Source organism: Nothoprocta perdicaria, unplaced genomic scaffold (assembly GCF_003342845.1).
Source record: "Nothoprocta perdicaria isolate Ctin4 unplaced genomic scaffold, notPer1 scaffold_405, whole genome shotgun sequence".
Classification (NCBI taxonomy): Eukaryota; Metazoa; Chordata; class Aves; order Tinamiformes; family Tinamidae; genus Nothoprocta; species Nothoprocta perdicaria.
The window spans coordinates 258506-279541 of record NW_020455650.1 but is presented as its reverse complement, the minus strand read 5'-3'; the positions used below and the strand labels follow the sequence as shown (position 1 = coordinate 279541).

The window sequence follows — 21036 nt, the reverse complement described above, 5'->3', positions numbered from 1 at the left end:
GACTGTCTTCTCTCTCATCTTCCCTTTAAATTTACACCTCGCTCATCTCATCTCACGGACACTCAGCTGCGTATCGCCTCCAGCACAGATCATCTCATTCCACCTCTTCCCACATCCTAATCACACATCACACAGCTTTTCTTTCAGTCTACTTACTCAAAACCTCCAAAGCAGAAGATTCCCTTGAAAAGAAACAAGCCTCTCTCAACATAGTGCCATCTTCTGTTTCCACCTACGAAGCCCATTTACTGTCTCCAGCTACGGACCATCTTCCTTCTCATCTTCTCACCTCTGTTGTGTTTGTAACTTTGCCTTACGTAGTGCATTTCTGTGCTGCAAGTCAGGTGCTCCATCTTAAAATGCTGAGACGTATCTTTGTCCATACTTTTATATTTATTTTGTAGGTCTTTTGCAAATCTTTGGTCCCCTTCAGCACCTCAAGCTCTATTTGAAAACATGCAAGGAGCCTTTCTGCCGTTTGGAGAGGAGAGCTGCTTATACCAACCGGAAAGAATGAGCTCRTCCTCACACCAAACCCTTGCAACATCCACTAGATGTACTGCTCAGCCGCTACCTTATGGTCGTTGCCAGTATGTTTATGGCTCAACCAGTCAGTTTTCATAACATAATCCCTGCAGGAGCATTTTTCAGAACACACCTTTCTCCCTTGCTTGCCTTTCCCTAGCCCGAGCTAGGGCTCTTCTCCTTCGGGCTCTTCTCCTTCACGAACACCACCAATTGCTTTCCCTTCACATCGGCATTGCCTTCTTTCTTATCCCATCCTGCTGGCCCAGAGACCTGTATCTGTGTTCCCATAAACTCCTGTTTATAATATTCCACAAGTTACATACCATAAAGAAACATTACGTGCCTTTTTTCTGGTAAGCTTATGGCAACCACAGCTTGCTAAGTAGAAGTCCTACACAGGCAGGCCGTGGATCTGTCCTTCCCACAAATGTTGATCACAATGACCCAAGAGGAAGAGGACCCACACTGAGAGCTAGTAAACCTCTTAAGAAATCAAAGATATGTCCTTACTTAGTACTGCTGTTTCTTCTGTCCACTGTTATGGCTCCAGTTCCAATCTGTATTGTGGGTCCACTAGGCAAGGGCTGACTCTGGAAGATCAACTCTGGGGTTAGATCCACTTCTGTAGGACTCACCATTACTTTGGCTGCAGATAGTAAAGCTGTTTTCCCCTTGTTGTAATTCTCCAGGACCTATACAAGGTAAGCAAAGAAACAGCAGTGYTTTACTGAGTGCCCTACCAGAAAATCAGCTCTGAGGAGGTGACTCAAGTTGCTGCCAGAAGCAGCCTTGAGGCTACATCTACAAGGCAGAGCTGCATGGCTGAGAACTGCAGTTCGGGGGCAAAGATCTTCCTGCAAGCACTATACATAAGCTCAGCCCACCCCACAGTGTAACACAGGGGCTGCAGCAGCAGCCTGTAAGGTTTTTGAACCCTCCCATTCCACCCTCACATATCACAGAGAGGCCCAGTTCCAAAGCAGCTCACTAGATACCACCTGAAGCACAACCTGAAGTGAGCAGGTGCTGAGAGAAGCAATGAAACACCAGCCAACCTCTCTCAYAAGTGTGGCATGGTATTTGGAAAAAGGGCCCAGTTTAGCACACTGCTGTTGGGATGAAGGTCTACATTCAATTTCCAGATCCTTCTTCATATGTGACTATAAACTCACCACATCAGCACTGCCATGTCAAGCTTCTCCTGGCCAAACCAGGGCCTCTGGTGYATTCTGGTCCAAGCCCCTGTTGTCCCACTAAATGGTCCCTCCCAACCTCTTGTCCCCCGTTCRCAGTGTTACCTTGTTGAGTCCTTCCATGACCACATATGGGAGGTGTTCATGCAGCATCGCTGGCGAGATGATCACTTCATTAAACGCCTTGTTGTCACCCCAGATAGCAAAATAAGTGGGATCCTCTTGCTCACAGCAACTAAAAGAGGAATTGGAATCCAAACAGAGCAGAAAATAGGGAGCAGGGGATGAAAGAGTAGGCAAGTATTTTGGTATACAAAAGTGAGAAACAAGAGGTTACAGAGAGGGGAAAGCAACAGGAGGAAAAAGACAGAAAGGAGAACTCCCTCGTAGACGGACTCATCTACTGGGGGATCTTCTTCAAAAGTAACTTTTCCCTGCCAGCCGCAGCCTGGCTTCAAAGCTCTGCACCCACTCACCAGCACTGCTCTGCAGGATGGTTGTGCACCACGTGGATGATGCGGCCGGGCGGGTAGAGCGGGGTGCTTGCAGACAGGGCAATGGTGAGATCACTGGGATGGGTCCAGAGGCGATTACTGGTTACCGAATTTTCCTCTGTCTCTTCAGGGAGCTCTGACTTCGGGATGCACTTGGTGGCACCCACAATGATTCGCCACTGTCCGCCACAAGAAAGGAGAGAAATGAAAGGAAAAAAAGGGAAGGAGTCAGAGAGAAGCAAAACTGTATTACCAGAGATTGTTAGGCAGGTTTATTTAAAAGGAAAACCTGAAAAGAATGGGGCTTGTGTCCCTGGTTCCTTAATCACGTACCCAAAGATGGAGGTGACCCTGCCCTGAAAGAAAAGTTGCTCCTTCCTCTCCCAATTTTGACCCTAAAGACAGCAAAATCTTGTCTTTCCTTCTATTGCCAGAAGTTTTCTTAGAGCTAGGAATCCAGAGCAAGGACATTTTTGTCTCCCAAATGATAACATACCAAACCTTCTAAAATAAATAAAAAGTGGAGAAAATGTTAAAATCTTCCAGCTTCTCTGTCTCAATGTGACAGTCAAGAAGCCTGGGTAGGAACAACCCTACATACATACCTCCAAACTGCAGACAGGCTGCTTAGCTTGGAACAGCATTATCCAGGCAGCACACAGGCTGTGTCCATAGAAACTCACAACTCACTTCCAAGACTGCTACCAACAAGCAAAAGCTACAGCTTTTTGTCTGCAGCACAGACTTCTCAACAAATTCGGGTGAGAAACTGCCTTAGTTCTGCGACACTGAACTCACGRCATGGGATCCAGAATCATGACACAGGGCTACAACCCTTGGACTACCCTGCACTCTGAGCACTCCAGCTGCCTCACAGCTCTCGGCCTCACTCCTGTGGCTACCTAGGCAGTAGTCACAGTGGAGCTGAGGAGATCTGGGGGCAGACAAGTCTGCAGTATTGCTGTGTTACACTAAGAGAACCTACCCTCACTGTTCAAAGATTTATATTCTGGTGTGTGTCCCCCTTCATTCCTACCTTTGGTTTGTTACTTCGCTGGAGAACATCAAGCAGTTGCCGGCGAAACCCCTCTAGTTGTGAGAGCCCAATCCTGAAAGAGAGAGGAAGAAAGTTCCTGCTTCGTTTGCCAGAAAGCTGCTGGCAGGTAACAGGGGACAGTAGCGATACTATAGGAATGAGACACTACAGGACACTACAGGAATGAAACAATGCCATAATGCAGCTGGCTGCAGAGAGGAGGCATCTCCCAGCACCAGGAAAAAGAGGCTGCAAGAAAMCAGTGCCACAAACACACACAAAAGGCAGCAACAGGACCAGAGGAGTGAACACAGGTATGGCTGAGGTCGAGGCGTAGATAAAGAAGGAGATGACACAAATGTGTAATCACAGAAAAAAAAGCAAGTGGAAATGATTCAATGACAGGAGGCCACTGAGCAGATAGAAGAGGAAGATGGAAGACAGCTAGATACACATAAATATAACATATATAAGACACCACTAAACAGATTACCGGATGGGCAAGATTTTGTCGTACAGGTTACCGAAAGGCACAATCAAGCAGTACTCAAGTAGTACTGTAGTACTTTTCCTTCACTGAATTCTACATGCCTAAGAAATGGCACAATTTATCTGAGGTCATGCAACARGGCAGAGGTGAAAATAATATCCAGGTTGCCTGGCTCCTAGTTCAATGCCCCATTAAGGATCAATATCCCGGGAGATGATGAAAGGTGAGAAATGTCAAGACACGGGAAATTAGGGAGCTGGTTCAGAGATGTGAGATGATGGGCAGCACGTGATGAGGGGCAAACAGTAAAACCACGAGCTGACAGCATGGGTTGGGGCAGAGCGTRAAAGGGCTGACCACACAGGCAACCAGAGAGGCTGCAGAGCCATGGCAGACACTACAACACACATATTTACAGAGACAGGACATTCACTGCGTTCTTCCTTACAGAAAGCTGAGATACAGGGGAGGGACATGCTCACACAAAGGTGCAGGAAACACCTCTATAAGTGTCCRTGTAAAAGATACAGCAATTCAGGTAACTAGGCAGACAAGAAAGAAGCACACGAGGAGAGGGAAATGAAACTGGACAGAGATGATCTGAGGGTTTCTGAGAGGAAACAGGTGATTTTAGTATAGAAAAGTAGGACGAAGGAATTCAGAGGCTTCTCAACTTGCCTGGGCACTAGATCTTTGCCAAGTACGACTGCAGTCACAAATTCTTTTGAATACTCCATGGCATCCTCACTGGAAGAGAAACAGGACCAAGAAGCAGCAAATAGGGTTTCACTGGCAGCAAGCTGCACTCCGTGCACAATTTCTGTCGCTGGTCTCTGAGAGACTTTCAGACATTGTACCTGGTCATACAAACAATCTGAACTGTTCAAGGCCTGTGGGACTGGCACCTTATCAAGGCAAGGCTGAAATCCACATCCTGTGCCCCAAGAAACATTCCTCCTTAATGGTATAGTGAGCCCTTCCTACAGCTGGAATAGCTCCTTCCTTACTTATTTCCTTGCATTTGACTCTGATATACCTAGGAAAGGAAGTACTGACAATCTATGCTTCATAATGATATCCCAAAAGTCTGGGAATAGGCAGGACACAAGAAAAAATCCAACACGTTCTTGAGACTACTCTGAAAAGACAGTKTGGGACTCAGATGGCTGCTTTCTGCAGTAACCTTAGCACCAAGACAAGAAGGAATGAAGTCTTCCATTCTATGATCTGGTTCTTCTCCAAACAACTCCCTTCCTAGAGACCTTCCTCAAGAGCAACCACAGGTAGAGGCCTGTGGCTTTAGGTGATTATTTAGGTGATTATTATAGGTGATCCTGGGCAGGACGTAGAGCACCACAAAGATCGGATGTGTGGCAGCCAGAGGAACCTCCCTGAGCTCGGAGGCAACTGAGGTGCACAAGGATCTCAGGAGGAGAAGCCCTGAACAGAAAACTGGCAACTTCTACGGGAACATTCTACAGAACAACTTCTCGACAGCCACAGATGATTGCGGATTGCTGTTATAACAGGGCATGCTAATGGCCAAATTAATTAGCAGGATGGTTAAAATACCCYGGCTGATGCAGGCACATATGCAGTAGCCATCACAACGGGCCTCTCACAACACATATCTGCTTTTAAGTGCTCCCCTGGTGTCTGGCATGATTAGAACGACTTTAATCTCACTCCAGGGCCGTCAAGAGGGATGTTTTTACTGGCTGCTATGGAATTAATATAATTGACAGGTCTGCTCCAATTCACAATAGGAGGAATTCATTGTACCTCTGTGTAGAGGTACATCTACCTGACGTAATCACCCTAGATTTCTCCAACAGCCAAAGGAGAGAAATAAAGAGCAGGAATTACAATCCATCTGACTTATATTAGGCACCCACTTTGTGCGTAGGATAAAAGAAATCACATCCTGAAAGRGCCCGTTTCTTTCTGCCAGCTGCAAAAGGAGTCCAAACAACTAGATCCACTGGAGACATCTATTTCTGGTCCCACACCTCCCATCCTGCCTTCCATGCGCAGCAGAGGGCACACTGTGCAGGGAATGATGAGAGAGGAAATCAAAGGCTGTCGCTCAGCTTGCATTTTCCACTCATCGGGGTAAAATTAGAGCTTTAGCCCCAGAGGACTGAGTGACAAACCTGAACGCTTGGATTCACAAACACGGTAACTCAAACTCCAGACTACAACACAGAACAAAGACTGGCAACAACCTTCTCAGGTCCTACAACTTGTGACTCTCCTATACGCAAAGACTACCCAAGAAAGAAGCAAAACCGGGATCTGATCCCGGTGCAGCACCTACGCACCCTCCCTCACCAGCCCTCCTGCACCACCACTCACCTCAGCAGCCCGCCTGGGGGGGAATACGCAAAGCACTTCAGTGACGGGTACTGTGGGCGCAAAAGGAAGGACAGGATTGCAGCCGTGCCAGCCCCTAGGGAATGACCAACCACAATCAGGCCATAGTGTTTTGTCCCTCTGCCCTGAAAACAAAAAGCAAAAGGAGAAATCGAGATCAGACTGAAAGCAAAATCCACACTAAACCCYCAAGCTAGTCCCTTCCTCTAAGCCGGAGATGTTTGCTCAGACTTAGTTATTTGGGAATTGAAAAAAACTTCTGATAAAACCTGAGTCCAGGTTCACAAATCTGAGCTCTCTTTGGTTCTAGAAATGATGATTCATTTCTGAAATTTCCTGGAGCATGCTGAAAACCAGAAATCTTGCAGTTTGAACAGGAATCATCTGAAGTCGAGATGTCCTCAGCAGTCAGCAGACCTACTCAGCTAACTCAGGGACAACACCGACCTCTCCGCACCCATCAAAATCTCTAAAGTAAAATATTATTCTTGATATTCAGAGTCTGGGGTGTTAGGCACAGCTCAAACCCAGAGGTCTACTGCAGTGTTTCCAAAGTCTGAGGCCTTCTCTGTGAGATCACAGCGCTTTTCTTCTCAAGGCATCTCTCAGTTGCCCTAACACCTATTACAGTCAGTGAGGTTAACACCAGGGGAGAAGTATGCTATATAAACCTCTGCTAATTTTTGCCCGAATATCTGCTGCTGGCAACTGTCAGAATCAATGTACTAGGTTAGCCAAAGCTGCACCACCTGCAATGCTAGCTTTGACCAGAACGCAGCACACACTGTCGCACACACAAAAGGAAGCAGGTCTTGTGTGTGTGTGACACTGTGTCACTATGTCCTCACCACTCAGCCAGCAACGAGCTCTGGGGCACATCAGGAAAAATTCCGTATATGTAACTGCCCACTCAGTAGTTTTTGTTTTCTGGGCAGAGAAGAATAAAGCACCATCTAAACAAGTCAGATGTCTATGTTTCTCTCCGTACACTCACCCAACATAACAAGCTGGACACTTTGGTGTTAATTTCAGACCCATTTCAGGCTGTTTATCCCACTTACCCTTTTCCCTCACCCGTTTGTTATTGCTAATTTGCTCTAGGCACTGCTCAGGCTAAGGTGTTTTTCAGGCACAAGAAAATGAACCAGTCAGTTCAGAAAAGGCCTCTCCAAGCAGGCACAGACTGCACCACTACTGACACGCAAGCGAAGGCGAGCTTCTCCAGAACATCTCTCCTGGGCTCTTTGATAGTGCTCTCAATCACAAGAAACATAGTCAGCGTGGAATCCCATTAGCGTCTCCAGAAAGAATCTCTCTAGATACTGGATTTTTGCTCCTGTTGATTTGTTTTTACTGTTCCCTACAACACCATTGCCACCAGAGGGGAGTTGTTGTAGCTTTGCCTGAGAACAAACACAGCAGCTCCACGGGACTTTTGGGCATAAGGCTTCAAAATAGAAAAAGCCCTGGAGGAATAAGTAACTAGCTGTTCCCTGGCAATCAAGAACAGTAGGAACCAGAAGAAAGCTTTGAGAAATTGGTATGACAAATTTAGGGACGCAGAGGTGGCGTTTAAACATGGGTGCTTTAGGGAAATCTCATTGTGTGTGGACTGCAAGGCTAAAAGAAAACTAATGCTCACCAGGTCCCGTCCAAAGGCTTGAGAGAGCACCATCTCCTGTTCCAATTTCTTCTTAATGTACTCAGCAGATAGCACCATTCCCTGGGAATAGACACCAAGATGGAGAAMAAATTGCGAACAGTTTCATGTCAGGCCCAACCTAGCACCATACCTGCACGCTGTGCAAGCTCTGGAGTGCCACACAGGACGTGCCAGAACTGCGCAAGGACGCCTGCCCCGTGCGGCACGTGGCTYGGCTCATCTCTGAGCAGAGCCAGGAACTACTCAGGAGTGACAAGAGTTGAAAGCTACGGCAATACTCAAAGGCCCTATACCTGGACTGACTGCATAGCCTGAAAAAAAAAATCACTTCTTAAACAAAAGATTGTGTATCTGACGGTTCAGTTCATGCGGGGAGCTGTAGTAGAGCAGGGAACTTGGATTTTTGGCAGCATCTCAGTCTTAACTACAAAGCTCTACACTCTGATTTAAATCTGTGAATGAAAACATGAACTAGCCTAACACATTTACAGAGAAACAACACAAACATTACTTGTGAAAACGCTACTTGGAAGAAGTGGCAGAACTACTTGAATAGGAAAGAGTCCCTGGTACCTGGAGCAGGCAGAAGAGTAAGTGCATTCAGCTGGCCATGGACCCTGTTGCAAATTACTGGAGGTATTTCTTTCAAAGAAACAAGAACTGATAAGAAACTAAGACCTGATGGGAAAGGAACTGAGAGCCTGTTTTTAAACACCTGTCACCTCTCTGGTGTTCGCTGCATTTGMAGAGTGTTTCCCACCCTAAGTACAGCAATTACTGATGCAGCTGATCTCTGTTATAGATAAGCGACTAGGATTTGGTCTGTGGCACAAATTCGTGGTTAAACCTTTGTCATAGTTTAATTCAGTGGTAGGAAAGCCCGAACTCCAAAGGATAAAGACAGGTAGTCAGAAATCAGCTAATGGCCATTTGCTCAATTGGGACTTCAAGTCATACACCCTGCCTGGGTTGGCCAAAGAACAGGGAGCTTCATCTGCTCTGCTCTTTTCCATTATACCTCTCCAGGAAAACAGTTTACATACTAAATGAACATTACTGAGCACTGCTGAATCTCTGGCATACATAAAAGGAATTCACGAGCCTCACGACAGGCCAAGAAATGGGTGACTTTCAAAGTTCTCAGTATCAAACGTAGCASCAACCCAGTGTGACGACTGAAGAAAAACAGCAGAACACGGCTGACTCTGCTGAGCCTGGAAATGGGACATTTGTAAYGCTAGCATTGCTATCAAAAAGCAGATGTCACAACATTTCACGTCTGAAATAGACCTTTCAGGAGTTAGTCAGCCTCAGCTTCATTTACAACAGGCTCCATTTCCAACTCTAATAAGAAATGAAAGGAAGACTTCTTACATACACTTCTAACATGGATTCAGCATTCTATTTTTGTAAAGCACGCCCTAAATCCACGGTGATGTTACTAGATCATGGTGATGATACCTTGATAATACATTATAATATAAACAGTGACTTTAAAATCATAGAGTTTCAGCACTGCAAATTTGCACTTCAGCTCTCCCTTCACGTGGATGCTGTTTTATAAGTTGCCAAAGGAAAAAAAAATCTGGGTGTAATTTTAAAACCTGAAATGTAAACGACCAGAGGAATTGGAGATCTATGGAAAGCAAGAAGGAAGTATTCTGTATTGTTTTGCAGTTAAAAGACACAGCACTTCTTTGCAATATTCAGAAACTAAAGCTACAGCCTTCTTTTTGTATAATATCACTTCAGTCTTTTCTTGCACAGAGGCGTGAATACCCACAGAGGGCTCTATTTGGAAGAGAGAACTAGAAAAAAATCCAAAGTTATTACGAGTTACTGCTATTACTAACTGTCATATCAGAAGGGTGAAAGCGGTGACCATGACGGGGCTTTAGGGCACCCTTTTATAGCAGTCACTTGCTGTCACCTTGGCTGGTTCCCTGCCACAAAATAAACCTCCATCACGTAATCATTTCAGTAGTTTAGTCCGGTACAAATTCAATAGAACTAAGCATGAGTTCGGGCCCTGGACTTACAATTACTTTCAAATTAACTCTGTTTAAAAGAAATTCATTGATTTTTCCAAACAGCGATGCTGAAGTTTGACCTCATAAATATTAACYGAGGCATTCACGTTAAACACTCCAACATTTCCCTCTGCAGTAGCAGCGGAGTGACACGTTGTCTCCTGTAATGGAAGCATCACCAGTTTTGTTTTAATTTGCAGACTGTCTGATCAACCCTGAAAGCAGCACAAGGCCAGGCTGGCCCCGCAGGTGGAGTGAACAGCTTTCAGCTTGCTGGGTAGGCAGGACATCTCATTTATTTTTGTATTAATAATGCATATCTTTAATGTCCATAAGCCAATAAAGACAGGCATTTTGGAATGCTGCTATCTCCATTAGTCTCCTTTGGGAATTAGAAGTACGTTATTTTCTAGTGATTAATATTCACAACACTTTAAAACAGGCTGTATTTGCATAGTGGTAACAACGGAAAAAACACATAATGAAATGAAAACTCAGTACAGAACAAAGGGGAACAATCTAATAATGCGCTTCAGACAAATTACTGGCATATGAATATTTCCATTTAAAAAGCAAATCTTCCATTCMAAAGAAAATGTTTAACTTCTACAAGTATCACTTACTAGCTTTTGTACACATYAAAAATACAATTGTCTCCTCTTACTTTCCTTTGGTTTGTCTTTACCTTTTTTAGTTCATACAAGCTGTTTATTGTAATGACTGTGCAAAGGCCTTTTGAATAAAAGTAAACAGTTCAAAATAAGTGACATTAGCTTTGACAGTTGAGAGTACTCCAAAAGTATTTAAAAGAAATAAAGGTTTACATATCTAAATATAAATTCTGTGATAAAAAATCTGCTCCATTTATCTCTGTTTCCTTACTATGTCCTATTTAACTGCTACACYGATTCATTCAGGAGGAGATATAAAAGAGATGCTAATCGTCCCAACAGAAGGAACTCAACGTGATTTTAAAGAAGGGCCYGCTCTGGAAGACTGTCTGAGAGCAAAGCTCTTCAAGACACAACCAACAATAACRGATAGTCTCCGTGGTCAGGGTTGTTTGTCCTCAAAAGTAACCACTTCTTTATGAAGCCCCCCACAGCATGTGGTCATCCATCAGCTGCTAATGCAGCCCAGAGGCTGCAGGCAGCATCTGGAGGAACATCACGAATGAAGCAGGAGCTCCCAGCTCGTGGTTCCCGCTGCATTACGAGCTCCAAGCCTTGCCCTGGAGGCTCCTTGGCCAGATGATCTGCAGCATCTTGTCTGCAGCATTGCCCAGCTGGTGCTAAGCACTTCCTGACATACGGAAGCTCCAGTTGCCATTTTCCTTTCCCAACAGGACACAGCAGCTTTGAGACGCCATCAAACTCCTGGTAAACTTAAAACTCAGCACGTGTGCTTGAGCAGGAGGATTGGACTAGATCATCTCCAGAGGTCCCTTCCAACCTCAACCATTCTGTGATGCTGTGTTATCACTTTGCTGCGCTGGGACAAAGATGACTTTGCTGGCCTGGGGCAAAAGCGAGGGAGTGGGGAGAATGGGGCCGGCCTCTTTTCCGTGGTGGCCATAGATAGAACTAGAGGAAATGGTCACAAACGGAAGCATCAAAAGTTCTGCAGCAACTTAAGGAAAAATTTCTTAACAGTGAGGGCAACAGAGCCCTGGAACAGGCTGTCAAGCGAGGCTGTGGAGTCTCCTTCTCTGGGGATCTGTTGCCTTTTAAGAGGTTCAATGACCATCCCATTGCAACAGATTTTTCTTAAACATATTGTCAGCATATTATTGCAAATTCTGAAAAGGTTGTCAGAAGAAAAAGTAATTTCACAGTGAGTTTGTTCTAGGACTCTAGAAATTCCTTTTGCAGTTCTTTTTTTCACTCGTTTCTTTACTCTTTTTGTGTGTTTGCTCTACTTAAGGGTGTAATGGTTTTAACTGTTTCAATTTAAGGATTTTTCAAAGAACATTATAGCCATTTCACTGCAATCATGTAACATCCTTCACAAGAGCACCTCAAGCAATTAAGACTGTCTTTTCTCTTCTTTTGGTTGTTTGGTCTATGTCTAAGAAGTCAAGACATAAGAAGTGGTTTCTACTTACTTTGTGTCCCAGCCATGTTCCATGGTGACCCTCAACTGGAAGCCGTTCTGCATCCCCAGTTAGGTCAGTCAAGGCATCCTGGGAAAAAGAATTTACCACATTTTGGACAACCAGCCAAAGACCAGGAGCAAATCAGGAAGGTCTCAGATTATTCCCAAAGGTTGCTAAGGGCCCAGGGTAATTTGAGGCCACTGTGCAGTGCACCTACTTTTGGAGACAGAGTTCCTCGGATACTGATGACCACCTTCTTCTTATCGTGGTCCACAGCAACGTAGAAAGGAGTTTCATAAACCTGGAAAAGATCAACTGTTGCAACATGCTGATGAGGCCTTCCAGCTGAGTTCTTCTCCTACCCAGGGAGGATGCAGGCAGGGCAGCGTGACAAGCTATGCCTTAATACAGAAGAATAAAGAAGTTTCTGTCCAAACGACAGAATTTCTTGGCAGAAAGACTGGAAATTTGGCTCTAGGGTCAGGAAAAGACTTAGGTTTCCTTATGGGTACCACTGCATCTGAGAGCAGAGAGATCAAAAAGGAGAGGCCAGAGAAGACCCCATATGAAGGGGCTTGCAGATCTCCTCACCGCATCGTGACAAGAAGTGTAAACAATGTCCACCGAGGTCATATTCTCATCCAAGAAGTGCCGCCGGATGGCGATGGCATTGCAGCCACAGCAGTTGTCCTCCTCAATGGTGACACCGGGTGCATAGCGGGGACGGGAAGGACACAGACAGCAACACCTGCAAAAGGGAASGAGAAAGAAAAAAAGGAAAAAGGGTTTTGTGGAAAAGAGAGGAATGTAGAAGAAGCTACAGCTTTATAGAGGAAATGTCCAGAAAGAGGAAGGGGAAAAGAAGAGACCCTGCATGCCACATACAGGCTTTATTTTGACATCAGTGATTTGCCCTACTTGTAGGTGTTCTCATCAAAAAAATAGAACATACACACAAAAATAAAAATAAAAATAAAAATAAAAATAAAAATAAAAAATAAAATAAAATAAAAATAAAAAATAAAATAAAATAAAATAAAATAAAATAAAATAAAATAAAATAAAATAAAATAAAATAAAATAAAATAAAATAAAATAAAATAAAATAAAGCTGTAGTTTTCCTTCTGAGCACCAGAGAGAGCTACAGTGCAACAAGTCTCAGGGAATCGCTGCATGATGGGGTTGGGATCCCTCCTCATGGGATGCTATGCTTAGTAGCACAGTCCTGAATAGCTTCAGCACATAAAGCAGCTAACATTTATTGAGCTCTACATCTATCTTTTTAACATGTTACAACGAARCAGTTCCAGAATCATCCCAGGAACAAAAAGGAACCTTAGATTTTCTTTTCTATTTCCTTCATGAGACATTTCCTCCATAAAAGCATCTCAAAAGGTAGCACACTCCTCCTAAAATACGAGCAACTTCTCTGCTGAATCCGGTTGTAAAAAAATCAGTCCCAAACAGGCTCTGGTGGCAGAATYATCACAGCTGCAGGCAAACATTTGAAATGACAGTGCAATCCTGAAAGGAATTACAGTATTGCTACCATAAGGTAAGCAATATATAGCACGGCAGAGAGGACACGGCACAAAATGCAGCCAAGTCTTGCTGACACTCTAATAAAGACCCAAATGTCAACTCCCTGCACATCTGGGCTTGCTGATAAATCTGATTACTGAGCACCAAGCAGCTCCGTTGACTCACTGTGAATATAGTCTTATGCTAGATGAGTTTTTCCTCTGCTGGCTGTTCAAATCGTATGGGACTGGCATGATCTTTAGTGCACCAGAGAGGACAGAGCATAAAATGGCTTGGTTTACTTAACAGGGTAAGCAGGTAAGCAACCGTGAGAAAGAAGGACTGGGGAAAAAGACAGGGGAGGAGGAAAGGCTTGGAAAGTGACTGAGCGAGACAGAGGGAAAGAAGGAGAAAGGAAAAAGAGAAAGAGGGGGGAAAAAAGAGAGGAAAGGAAGAAAAAGTGGGATTAAAAGAGAGTAAACTGATGGAAGATAATTCTAAAGCAGGGGAAAACAGAAGGGAAAAGGGACAAAGTAAGAGCAGGCCGAGCAAACAGACAGGACAGCCACTCACGAGCAGGATCTGGCCAGGCGACAGAGTCCACATGTGGGCTTCCTCATCAGGTACATGGGCCAGCCATAGGCAGCCAGGGCAAACAGCATGTAGTAACACACCTCTTTATAGCGCTGCATCTCTTGCTGAAAGAAACAGGAGACTCGCTAAAGGCCTGGTACGCTTTGAAATGGCGATTTTTTTCCTACTGTTTCCCTTTTCCCATCACAGTTAGAGAAGTGCACGCTCCTTTTAGCTGGAAGTCATCCTTCTCTCTCACCACCATGAGGACAGCAAGCACTGACTGCATTTCCAGGCGACTACTGGAGAGCAAGCTGCTTAATTCGAGCTAAATCCTCCCTCTCCTAAGAAGAGCTATGCCAAATTCCGTGGGGGGAAGATAAAGAGACATTCTCTGCTTCACATCAAACAACACTGTGTAAGGGAAGGCCATGCTCTCAGGGATTGTTTTACCCTACCCTACTTGAGGAGAGGAGAACTAGTTTAAGCCTGGAGGAGCTCTCCAAAATAAACTGCTTCCACAGCGTTGCAGGCCATAAGATGTCCAGGGAGAGGCCGCTGGGACCATCCAGGGCCATAAGCCTCAGCACTGACTCCTAAGAGCCAGGTTGACATCTCAGTCCCACACACCTACTCAGCATGACAGACTATCTGAACAGAAGCAGCACGTTAGCATCAAACACAGCACAGGAGGGCACAGCCACGAGAAGGTGAATTTGGAAGTCACCTCAGATCAGAGATGCTGGGACTTGGTCAGCCTCGCTCTCGCAACCGTTAATGTCTAATCAAGGGAAATGGGAAGAAGTTTGCCCATGAAGGGCTGCRATGGCAACACGGAGCCAGGAGAAAATCCATGTTTAATCTGCAGCGAACGAGACAGACTGCAGCCACTGTCATCTTCAGAACTGCTGACAGAAGCAGCACYACAGAGGAAGGCCCCATCACACTCCAGGCAGCTCCCTGCTCTAACCAAGAGGGCACCCAGGATGTCCGGCTTCATGGGCCCTGCTGGTGGCAGCTCCATATGACGTTCCTAGCTGCAGCACTAAACTCGTATCTCCAGCTCTGGAGAACCATCCCTTTCTGAGAAGAAATACTACTACCTTCCTCAGAGTGGAGGACAGGGACAAAAATGCTGTAGAAGTGCTCTCAAGTCCAAAAAAACCCCACGCTCTCCCGGAGAACTAGCATTCAGTCCATTCAGAACAGTTATCAGAATCTGTTGTTCCAGTCACTGAATGGTTAAGGTTGGAAGGGACCTCTAGGGATCATCTAGTTCAACCCCTGCTCCARCAGGGACACCCAGAGCACGGGGCACAGGGTGACATCCAGGTGGGTTTTGGAGACCTCCAAAGAAGGAGCCTCCCTGGGCAGCGTGTGCCAGGGCTCTGTCACCCTCACAGTAAAGAAGTTCCTCCTCACATGGAGATGGAGCTGCCTGCGTTGCAACTTGTCCCCATTGCCCCTTGTCCTGTCACTGGCCACCACTGAGAAGAGCTTGGTCCACTCCTCCCTACATCCTCCCCTCAGGTACTCATACATATTGATCAAACTCCTCTCAATCTTCTCTAGGCTAAACAGGCCCAGCTCACTTTGTCTTTCCTCGTAAGGCAGATGTTCTTTCACTGCTTTAACTACAGAAAGAGGCAGGGGCAGAGAGGAGAAAAAGAGAAAACACTGAGGAAGAAGATGACAGGCCACGTGCGGAAGCATGGGGAGCTTGCAGCATCCCAGGCCAGTGACTTACCGCATTTTTCAGGTCCAGATACTTAGTGTTCCTGGTCACCGGCATCCCAGACAGAAAAGCTAAAATGTCATTGTTTGCCTGCAAGTCACAAACACACATCAAAATTCTCCTCCAYGCCATCAAGACACAAAACCTATGCCTGAAAACCAGAAAGCACTATGCAGCCTGGCACAATACAGCTTGCAAGTATCTTGACTTGGTTACTGATCTAGTCCTGATTTCCACAGCATCTGATCACTGGTGTCTAAACCCCACTTCTGAATAGAACCTTTTCTACTGGGTTGGTAATTTGCAATCTCAGTGCCAGTAATTGCTTGGAGAATTATGTTTTTTTCCCTAAAGCTCCTCCAGTAGCTTCATCCCGATGATGGAGCCGTCTCTACATAAGYACATGGGGGAGGCACAATCGTTCACTTTCAAGCAACTGCCCTCCTCCTGAAGGGTGTTGCCCAGTTGGGGTCAAGAACACCATTGATATGCACAGCCCATCGAGGAAAAAGGACAGGTTCCTTTGCAAGTCTCAGAAAAGCTTCTTAAAAATAAAACAAGCAGTATTTTTCCTCCACAGCTTTGTGAGTGGCAAGAGCCCATCGCACAACAGAAACAAGGTGGGCAGAGACATGCAGTTCTCACCCGGTGAGTCACGCAAGAGGAGCAGGTAAGCGAGCGGGCAAAGGAGAGCCCCGGTGCCTCGGGCCGAGCCCCGCCACCCACCTCATCCAGCACGGCGTTGCGTTTCGCCCTTTGCCGCTGGCGCAGGAGAACCAGGCCCGCAATGATGTCGGACGGGACGATGTCCAGGTCTCGGAAGAACTCCGCGAAAAGGTAGGCGATCTCAGAGTAGGCATCCTGCAAAATCCGGRTAGATCGGGGCTTAGGAGGAGGAGGTTGGTTGTGGGCAGCCTCCAGACAGGACACGGAACGAGAATCGATGGCCTCATCTCTGTAGCTCGGTCTCCAAAACATCCAAGAGATTCCTTCAGGGAACACCTTTTCTGGTCTAATCGTATTAATGTATCTTATTTTATATAGTCACGCTCAGAGGCCTGAGACTCAGCTTAAACCATACTGGGTGCTTCTGCGTGTATAAGCAGACAAACACTACATCAAAACAGAAAGGACAGACAAAAAGGGAGAGAAAGGAGCTATTTTCACCTCCACACTGCAAATAAGACAGAGGGAGAAAGCAGAGAACTCAACACAAATCCCAGTCATCTTTAATTGTCCTCTTAGAGTCCTTCCTCCTCAAAAGCAATTTCATTGGAACAACAGCTATTTAGAAGGGAAAAAAGAGACAGAAACATTAAATAGCACACAGTCTGTCCTATTTAATAATCTCTTTAGTTCTGTAACTCAGTCCTGACATCATCTTTCCCATACTTAAGCCAGCTCCACTGTCCCAGGCACATGACTGAGAAAGTGGGGGCTGTTTGAAGCCTGTCACCGGATAGTCACTGTAGCTGTTGATTTTTCACCATCACCACACACCGGTATTACAAGTGGCAGAGAACTCGACAGAGTGAGCAGGCTTTGACAAGCTGGTCCTCATCTATGCCCAGCTTCGTCCAGACTCCAGCAAAATTACCCGAAGAGAACGGCTTGGAAGGATGGAGACTGAACAGACTGTAGACAAAGCCTGTGGTCACCGCTTGGACCAGCGCGTTTTAAGGACAAAGGTGACCCAGAGGTTGGATCCCCCAAAAGTGGGACTGAGCAAGTGCAATAGCACAGACCTGCTCACTAGTTTGACTGCTACCACCAGCCACCTCTGAGCATCCTTCACTCAGCACCTTAAGTCACAAACAGGTCTGTACAGGTGACTGGAGTCCGGGCTGTGCAGCAGAAGACAGGTCTTCAGGGCAGGTTACCTCTATCTCTCCCTTTGACAAGCTTTGAAGAAAGTAAATTTGTTCTTTTCCTAGATGAGCCTTGGATGAAATGAGCTGCATTCTTCTATCTGACAAAATCCTGGARTGCAAGAATATTTCCTGCCATTTTTTTCGCTTGTTTACACTGGCAAGCAGAATCCTCATTAAGAATGGGGCTTCAGATGTCCATACTGTGGGTTGCCATCCCAGCTACAGCTTTGAAGAGCAAGCTGACTGACATTAGCCTCTTATATAATATTGCAGCTGCACTACCCTCAAAGTACCGACCCCTGTAAATGACACCACTTAATAATCTGTTCAAAGTGAAGGCCAGAAAACTCAAATCACAGAAAGAATGTGCATTTCCTCCTTGGAAGGAAGAATCCCTGCTCAAGCTCCTGATATTTAGATAGTGATAGATTGACTGTGATATTCTGGTGCTGACCCTGGAGACTCTGGGGCCTGGCAGAACCTATGGGGACAGAGCACTGCTGGTCACTCCAAACACGTAACAAGAGATTCCTGCCCTGCTGTCACGTCTGCTCTGCAGAATTCTCTTTGATGACCACAGGAATGATCATCCTCTGCTAGAACATGCTTTTTTTCCCCAGGAATCCTGGGAGAAGCAGCACTGGATTCATTTCTGATCCATTACACACGCATTCACTGCACATACTGCCATGTCAGGACACACCGAGTTCAGACTCCCGTTTTCTCACAGAAAAGAGCCTGGAAATTGCTTGAGCTGAATTTAAAGTGCAAATTCAGTGGCAAACAGAAGTTGGAGATTCTGGGATCTGCTTTAATCCTGAACCATTAAAAAATGAGAGAGGGAAACACACTCACTGCAGAATGCAAAATTTGTTTTAAATTAAAAAAAAAAGTTCAATACAAAGTGAAATATTTTTGCCTTCATGGATGAAATAGTTTGAAGGTGGTTCAGAATCTGGGCAACACTGGTGCCTCTCAGGACTTACTTTTGGGGTGCCCATATTCTCCTTRCGAGGCTCCTGAGCCAGGCTACAATTGCCCATGGTGCACTTAGAGGAAACATCTCTGGAGATGTGGACAAGGCACCTGGAAGGCACCTCTCTGGTGAGGCAGCACAGGGACACAGGAAGTAACCACCAAGGGAATATTGCTGCTTCAGCTGCACAAAATGGTCTTTTTGCTTCAGTTTTCCAGGTGGATTTTCCCAACCAGCTCTAGTAGACGATTTGGCGAAGCCATGCAAACTACTCCTGGACTATTACCTCTCAGCAGGATGACAGGTTGGCACTAGGAAATTCCCTGGAAAAGTGGGAAAGTTTCATCCAGTTCTCCGGGGCAAGCAATCCAGAAGATGAGCATGCCACCACTTGTAGCTACATTTCCACCAAAGGGCTATCATGACTCCTGCASCTATTCACTCTTTGGAAACTGCAGCCCATGCACCGCTGCCCAAGAGCCACTTTGCAACTCGCCTTCCACGATAAACACAAACGTGCAGGTAGGCTTCACSTGAATCTCCATCATTTTACACAGATCTTCATTTTATTGCACTTCTCACTGCTGAGACTCCAACCCAAGCTCATTTCTCTTCCTACACAGCTYCACATCCCTTCTGTCTGCTCCTTCTTCTGCTGCATCTTTAAGGAAACCAAACCTCATACTGCATTTAGTGAGCATGTATCACCTACGTGGTCAGCCCCTTAACATTTTCTGTAGCATTTTCTGTGCCCTTCTACTGAAGCCTTTCAGGCTCAGTAGAAGAGATGTCTTTTTTGAGGTGTCCTTGATAACTCCTAGCTCTTTTCCTGAGAGGCTGTAACTAATTCAGAAGCAATGAGTGGACATAAGTAATTTAAACTGTGCTTCAGATGTGCCTYATCTCACCCTCCTGTATCACGACTTTCCTCTAGAATTGGTTACATTTCCCTGCTTCTGCCTGGTCCTTCAGAAGGAGTTCTCAGAATTAGCAGCATTTGACCAATCTAAATATTACTAAGTCATCATCCGAACTTGACACCTCCTATGTACTTCTCCAGCAGGTTATCAGGAGTCCTGTTGAACACCATCCTAGGACACAATCCTGCTCCTAGTGCCTTCATACAAAGGCACTGCTAACTTTTGTGGAAGCAAATCAAGCCCTTGAGCCTGCTCTGTTGCATAGATACCTGCATGGGAAATCCTGACCGTAGCACATGAAAATTTCAGAGCAACAACCTGCATTTCGATCCATGGATTAAGCAGCAGCCTTTGCTGGCTGGCAGCCTAGGAGGAGTCTTGCCTATTCCGACAGGTTTATGTTTTCCTCCTTTCCCTCTGAGACTGGCAAAGAAAGAGCTACTTAAGCTGACTATCTGCTAAGAGAGAAACGTGGTGAAGCTGCCCACAAAAAGGGCTGTCAGAAGCTGAGTATAAACATGCTTTAACCAAAACAAACTTAAAAATTCACTGTGGCAGCAAGGTAAAAAGGAACTTTGGGGGAAGCGAGAGCTTAAACCCCAAAGCGCTGCTTTTCAGGGCTACTAATGTTCCCTCCAGAGAGAGTCCTGTAGCATTAGCTGCTCTGCCGTGTTCCAGGTATCGCCTGCCATGCAYGGAGCTGGCTCTCCACGAGGAAACACGCTCGGGACCTACCGACTGGGAGTCCTTGGTGCGCGTGCAGCAAAGGAAAACCTTGAGCCGCCGTGTCCAGCTGCTGGCTTGCCCTTCCTCCAGGCGGTGCCTGCAAGAAAGACAGAGAGGAACCCCTTGCAGCCTCTTCTCCTGCACCAGGAGCGCGCGTGAGAACCCGTGCTCTCATTTAGGCCGCCCTGGCAGAGCCAAGGCGACAGCCCATAGGCCAGAACGTGGTTCACAGCACAGGGAAATAAGGTCATTTCACCTTATTTCACCCACCCCTCCAGATGGAAGGAGGAGAAACAAGCAAAAGTTTCACTTTTTTTTTTTTTTTAAAGGTGAAAGAACTCTGAGCACAACAGGTTCAACCCATTTCAATTTCAGCTGCAGAATTAGCTGATGGAACAATGTTATTAATAGGGCCTGCAGGTGAGTTCACTCCACTGTGTGAGCTTATCCTTGTTACTACATTGGCAGGGTAATATTACCTTATTTTTGACTGCTCTACCTGCAGCCCACAGCTCCCCTAATGCAGGGTCTTTTTTTTTTTTTAACAGCCACACAGACCAATTTAACATGGGACAGACCATTTAAAACAACCAACAAACAAAAACCCTTCCATTTTAGGTCATCTGATCACATAAGGAAAAGACCAAGAACAGAGAGTGAGAAGAAAACCTGCTATGAAATGAGTATCCACCTGCAATTTAAGGTCAAGCTTCTGCTGTGCACTCCATCTGCTCACATCTGAACAAGAGATGTGGTTTAAAACCACAGCGATGCAAGTGAGATTCAAAGATTGGAAGAGGAATGTCCCTGT

General features: G+C 45.7%; 1 protein-coding gene across 1 annotated transcript in view; it reads right to left on the bottom strand.

Moving 5' to 3' along the window:
- DAGLA (diacylglycerol lipase alpha) overlaps positions 1–21036 on the bottom strand; it is a 46683-nt gene that overhangs the window by 3146 nt on the left and 22501 nt on the right. The window contains exons 6-19 of the mRNA XM_026045610.1: positions 20235–20322; positions 16459–16593; positions 15745–15822; positions 13998–14122; positions 12494–12650; positions 12120–12203; positions 11912–11989; positions 7757–7837; positions 6097–6239; positions 4420–4488; positions 3252–3324; positions 2198–2394; positions 1827–1956; positions 1039–1220 (exon numbers count right to left, since the gene is read on the bottom strand). Coding sequence (XP_025901395.1) covers positions 1039–1220; positions 1827–1956; positions 2198–2394; positions 3252–3324; positions 4420–4488; positions 6097–6239; positions 7757–7837; positions 11912–11989; positions 12120–12203; positions 12494–12650; positions 13998–14122; positions 15745–15822; positions 16459–16593; positions 20235–20322 — 1620 coding nt within the window. The remainder of the gene's footprint in view (positions 1–1038; positions 1221–1826; positions 1957–2197; positions 2395–3251; positions 3325–4419; positions 4489–6096; positions 6240–7756; positions 7838–11911; positions 11990–12119; positions 12204–12493; positions 12651–13997; positions 14123–15744; positions 15823–16458; positions 16594–20234; positions 20323–21036) is intronic.